General features: G+C 37.5%; 1 protein-coding gene across 1 annotated transcript in view; it reads left to right on the forward strand.

Annotated features, from left to right (window-relative positions):
* LOC111464353 overlaps positions 1-6,158 on the forward strand; it is a 9,663-nt gene continuing 3,505 nt past the window's right edge. The window contains exons 1-12 of the mRNA XM_023108528.1: positions 1-418; positions 1,151-1,309; positions 1,476-1,592; positions 1,704-1,788; positions 2,089-2,197; positions 2,308-2,375; positions 2,458-2,583; positions 2,663-3,603; positions 3,805-4,008; positions 4,083-4,143; positions 4,964-5,077; positions 5,904-6,017. Coding sequence (XP_022964296.1) covers positions 306-418; positions 1,151-1,309; positions 1,476-1,592; positions 1,704-1,788; positions 2,089-2,197; positions 2,308-2,375; positions 2,458-2,583; positions 2,663-3,603; positions 3,805-4,008; positions 4,083-4,143; positions 4,964-5,077; positions 5,904-6,017 — 2,211 coding nt within the window. The 5' untranslated portion in view covers positions 1-305. The remainder of the gene's footprint in view (positions 419-1,150; positions 1,310-1,475; positions 1,593-1,703; positions 1,789-2,088; positions 2,198-2,307; positions 2,376-2,457; positions 2,584-2,662; positions 3,604-3,804; positions 4,009-4,082; positions 4,144-4,963; positions 5,078-5,903; positions 6,018-6,158) is intronic.

Below are 6,158 nucleotides of genomic sequence, written 5' to 3' on the forward strand. Positions count from 1 at the left end.
TGAGGAGGTTCTTCTCTCTTTCGATCTCTGCTTCGTTTCTTCTTCTTCTTCTTCTTCTTCTTCTAGGTTTTCTTCCACCGGAATGCGTTCTTCTTCTTCTTCTTGCAGGAGATCCTTCTCGATAATTTAAAGCCCTTTCTCGCCTGAATTTCGCTATCTTCTCCGGCGATCATTGCTTCTAAATTAATACAACACCGCACCTTTCTCTATTTCACTTTGAATTTTGATTAATTTCCTCCAATTTCTCCCTTTTCCCGATCGAAATGCCGGAGAGTTTTGGAGCATGACGTTTTCTCTTGTGAACGATGACAGCTTCATTCGGGGTTTTTGACGAATCAAATTCTCCTTCCACATCGACTCCACCGCTCCCGCCTCACGTTTCTCAGCCTGGTCCGGCTTATCCCTTGAGCAGGCAAAGGTGAGGGTGGAACTGAATGATTATTTGATGCGATGTTCGTGTTTTGATTGTGTGGATGATTGCCCTCTTTCTTATGCGGGAGGTTTGGGTTGTGCGAGGATCGGCATATGTATGGCCAAGATTTCTTAAATCTTGGGTCTGAATTTCTAAGATTTTGATGTGTTTCCCCCAGCCTGAAAGTTAACTGGGAAAATGTTAATCGAGCGCACGAAGTTTGATTAAATACACAAATTTTGATTTTTTCTTCTTCTTGTAAACTAGTCTATCTTGATTTTCTAGTGCTATTTTAGTTTCTTGTGTTACTGTAGTAGTAGTTTGGCATGGAATCGTTGCCATGGTCTTTCGGAGTCCGGAGGGTCGAGGGGATGGAGCGACGATGGCTCGTACTCTGTAGCTACGGCTAATTGAATGATCTAATTGGACTTGACCTGTGTATTTCTAGTTAAAAGGAGAGAGTTTTCATTACTATGCTGATTGTTCAACTCTCCCATGAAATAAAACTGCGAGTACGATTGAAATTTTACAAATGTCTGCTTTGTCTAGAATTAACACGAGGATTCTTGGTGTTATAATTATCATCATGAGGACATGGAGCATTGGAACTTGTTTTGGCTTATGGGATTTTGCTATATTGATGTGATATAGATCAGATAGTTCATTTACTATTTAGGGTTCTTGGGTTTTGCAGACTTAACTCATCTTACTGCCTAACATTGATCTCTTTTTTTTCAGAGTCGGCAATGTTTTTCAACTTTTAGCTCAGAGGGAGGTTTCTCCTCAAACTAAACGATCATTGAGGAGGTTTTGGGGAGATTCTCATGACCGCCAATGTGATCCGGCTGGGCCAAGATGTGAAGCAGCCAGAGATGCTAAGCGGGGTCTTATCTCATGGTAGTGCTTTGTTTCTTATAATGCATCTGAATGTCTAATGCAATAAATGAAATAATGAGAAATATTTTGCTTATTTGTTTACCCTGCCATTTTATGTTGTGATACTTCCTCGTTGTTACTTCGGCCCTTATTGGGATGTGTGTTATTCAACTTGGAATCTTGTCAGGGTCGAGGCTGAATCACTACGACATCTTTCAGCTAAATATTGTCCTCTTGTGCCTCCTCCAAGGTCAACAATTGCAGCAGCATTCAGCCCTGATGGGAGAACGCTTGCTTCTACGCAGTGAGTTGCTGTTAAGGGATTTTTTTTTTGCTACAGTGTAGTGATGAAGCTCCATGTTTAGTATAATTTAGTGTAGATGCTTATTTCTGTTTATTGTTTTCATGCCTGCAGTGGAGATCATACCGTAAAAATCATTGATTGCCAAACTGGGACCTGCTTAAAGGTGCTAAGTGGTCACCGAAGAACCCCTTGGGTGGTAAGCATGAAAGTTGCACTCTTTGTTCTTAAGAAATCTTTCATTTCTTTCAGCTTATCATACTTGTGAACAATAGTGTAATATTCTTTAATGTTTCTTATAAAATAGATTAATATAAAAAATAGTTTGGTGGATTGTTTAGCCTTTTATTTGTTCTTTAAAAGTCAATTTCATTGGGTATACTTATTAACATATGTGGCTTAGTCGTTATTTTCTTTTTGCCATGGCTTCATTGATTATTAGTTTTTTGTGTGGCAAGTTGCTCCAATTTTCTGGATTCGTCTTCTGCTATTCTTTCAGGTCAGATTCCATCCACTGTACCCCGAAATTGTTGCTAGTGGAAGCTTGGATTATGATGTTCGACTGTGGGATGCAAACACTGCAGAATGCATTGGCTCTCGTGATTTCTGTAATTTCTTTCTCTAAGTTCTTTGCATCGTCTTGTCTGAATGGTTGGATGGTTGGAAATTTTTGTATGTTTATATGAGTTATTGTTCAACCATGTGCTCCTCCATGCAGATCGTCCTATTGCATCCATAGCTTTCCATGCCCAAGGTGAGCTTCTTGCTGTGGCATCAGGTCATAAGGTGAGGATTTTAAATGGGGAATTAAATACTTAACTCTATAAGTGCATTCCATTATACAATCTTGATTTTAAATTTTATGCAGCTTTACATTTGGCACTACAACAAAAAAGGGGAGACACCCTCGCCAACCATTGTTTTAAGGACACGGCGATCATTGCGTGCTGTGCATTTTCACCCACATGCAGCCCAATTCCTTTTAACAGCAGAGGTAAATTGTTTTTGTTGCCTTTTAAATTTTCCTCCTTTCGATCACTTATCCTAATTTTTCTGATTAATGTGTTCTTAAGGTCAATGATCTCGACTCATCAGAATCTGCCATAACATTAGCAACATCTCCTGGATATGTGCAATATCCTCCCCCTACTGTATATTTTGCCGATGCACATTCTTCTGATCGTTCTAGCTTGGTGGATGGCCTTCCTTTGATGTCCTTTCCTCTGTTGATATGGCCTTCATTTTCTAAAGAAAATAGGAGAATGTCCATGCAGCGAATGGAAGCGGATCATGCTGTTGGGAGATTACAAAGAGTTGATCCTTCTGCTTCAGTGCGGCTTTTAACATATTCAACCCCATCAGGACAGTATGAACTCGTGTTGTCACCCATTGAACCTAATAGCTCGTCTCCAGTTCCAGAAGAAACTGGAACCAATCCTTACACAAGTGAAATGGAGACAGAAGTTTCAGAAACAGCTGTGGAATCTTCAGAGCATATGGAAGTGCAGACTGAAGTGAGGAATAATCAAAATTTTCCCTTCAATGACCCTTGGGAACTACCTTTCTTGCAAGGGTGGTTAATTGGCCAAAGTCAAGCTAATCAACACGCTCTTCGGTCACACAGTGATGATGTTCGTGAAAATTCTTCTGCACCATCTGATATAGGAGGAATTCATGCTCCACTTGCTTCATTAATTCCTACCAGCACTGGCCAAAGTAGAGGTGGTAGGAGATCTAGTTCAAGAAATCGTTCCTTACGTTCTCGTGTGCCTATGCCTGTGAGTGGATTAGATGAAGATGCTACTATGAGTAACTCAATTCCTGACGAAAGTGATCCACAACCCATTGTCAGTAGAATTCAGTCTGAGCTTGCTGCATCTCTGGCTGCAGCAGCTGCCGCGGAGTTACCTTGTACCGTGAAACTCAGGATATGGTCACATGATGTTAAAAATCCTTGTGCTCCACTGAATGATGAAAGATGTCGGTTAGCCATTCCACATGCAGTTCTCTGTAGGTATGTTCTTTTGTGTCATTCAACTAGTTTTTGTATGTGTGTGTACATATATATAGATAGATAGACAGATAGACCGACAGAGAGTTGACATTATTTGGGAGATTTACAGTATGGGATGATTGGAAAGCCTTTATTTTAGTTTATTCTTGGATTCTGGTCTGACTAACCATCTAAGTCTATCTACAAATTATGTTTTTGCAGTGAAATGGGTGCCCATTTTTCGCCTTGTGGGAGATTTTTGGCAGCATGTGTGGCATGTATGTTGCCACATATGGAGGCTGATCCTGGATTCCAAAGCTATGCTAATAGTGATGCAACTGGGGCTGCAACATCACCTACACGACACCCGATTTCTGCTCAGCAGGTCATGTACGAGCTTAGGATATACTCTCTGGAGGAGGCAACGTATGTATCCAGCACTTGATTCCTTCCCTTTTTATAGCTTAAGTTTATCTCTTATCCTTGTTTTCTGTATATAGGTTTGGTATGGTACTAGCATCTCGAGCAATAAGAGCTGCTCATTGTCTAACATCTATACAGGTTTGTTAATGATAAGGACTGTTATTTTCCGTTAAGTACCTTAAACGAGCATGATATTGTAGGGTTCTATGCTTAAATCCTTGGAGACCTTTTTTTTAAATTAAGAAAAACATCTTCTACCATCACCTTTAGTTTCTATGTAGTGAAGTGTGCAAGCGTTGCTAGATCATGTAGCAATAGTCTTATCCTTGCAAACTTAATGTGGCTCATTAAATGTAAGAACTTTGTCCAATGTTTAGTTAAGAATTGAAAAAATCAGGTGCATTTTTCGTGATTAGGCTAACATCTTTTATATGCTTTAAATAGGAAACAAATAGGAGAATCTTTAAAGAGGTTGATAGGTTCACTGCCTCCTTTTAGGAGTTTGTGACCAAAGCAATCTGTAATTATCCTTTGTCTCTCATTCTCAGCCATTGGAATCTTTTCATTTTTTATTCTTTAGCCATTTTGTTTCTCATTCTGTGGTGCACTGATTCTTTTTATTTATTTATTTTTATTATTACCCCATGCATTTTTTTTTTAATTTTTTTGATATCCATGAGTGTGTGTGGCGTTCATCTTGATGAGGGCTTAGCTTCTTATAAAATAAAGAACTTCCTAAGGAAACAAGTTGTATCAACCCTTTGGCCTCTTTTCTATGATTTTTTGCTTTCTTGTTCTGTTTCCTTTGTAGTCTTCATGTTGGTTGGGTCTTGTTTCTTTTTGTTACCCTTTTTTATATTTTTTCATTCGTTTCTTCTAAGCTACGTTTTTTCATGGTGAAAAAAAGTAATTAAGTTGTAATGAATTTTACTGAAGTTTCTACTTGTTATAATTGTAGTTCTCTCCCACATCTGAACACTTGTTACTTGCTTATGGCCGTCGCCATAGTTCACTTCTTAAGAGTGTTGTCGTAGATGGAGAGACAACTGTGCCCATATACACTATACTTGAGGTAAAATTCATTTCTTTTGTTTAATTGAGGTAACCAGGATAAAATTGAGTGCACCAATATTTTTCTTTTTATTATGTGTGCAGAATGAAGAGATGTATTATATTTCTTTTGATTCTATATGATAATAGTGAATGGCTGATTTTTGGTGCATTATTAGAAAGTAAAGCTCTTATCCACACGATATAACTTTCTTTTTCATCTGTGAAGACTTTGGTTTTAGAAGTTGTAATTCGTTGACATGCAAACCTTTATTCTAAAGTTTGCTGGTTAAAGGGAAAAAAAAATCCTGTATTTCAAATTTAGAAGGCAATCCAAATGTGAATTCTTTTTGTTGGATGTCGCTTCTTTTAGCAAGTTCTTACTTGTAGAAAAAGAAATAAGCCATTGTCTTTTTCTAAGATAATACATGGTCTTTTTGCAGTTTCAATGCTATTTATTAAGACCTAATCCTTTGGTGTTTGTAATTCTTGGAGATATATTTCCTGGAAGAACATGCTACCTATTAATAATGCCGACAGGATCAACAAATTTTTTTAAAGATGTTTTATGGTGGACCTCATGGTGGTTGTACTCAAGCGGGCATTATTTCCTTGGTTTCATTTATTATAGATGTCATCATAAATCATAATATTATAACTATGATGACACTGGCACATAACTTCGTGTTTGACATCAACAGCTGCTGTTCATTTATGATAATGTTCGATTGATATTAACTACAGCTGCTGTTCATTTATGATAATGTTCGATTGATATTAACTATGTAGCCTTTTGATGTTCCTTTATTTTTCATCTTAATTGACTGAAGTTTGCTTTGACAACTTAGGTTTACAGAGTTTCTAACATGGAACTTGTGAGAGTGCTCCCGAGTGCTGAGGATGAGGTAAATGTGGCTTGTTTTCATCCCTCAGTGGGAGGAGGTGTTGTCTACGGGACCAAGGTAAGCTGCTATATATTTTTCCTTGAATTATTTATTTATTTTCTTTTAATAAAATTATTTTCCTTTTATTCTTTCAATATTGATGCAACTTTGATGTTTTTTTTTTTTTTTTTTTTTTTTTTTTTTTTTTTTTTTTTTTTT

Source organism: Cucurbita moschata, unplaced genomic scaffold, assembly GCF_002738365.1.
Source record: "Cucurbita moschata cultivar Rifu unplaced genomic scaffold, Cmos_1.0 Cmo_Scf00030, whole genome shotgun sequence".
Taxonomy (NCBI): Eukaryota; Viridiplantae; Streptophyta; class Magnoliopsida; order Cucurbitales; family Cucurbitaceae; genus Cucurbita; species Cucurbita moschata.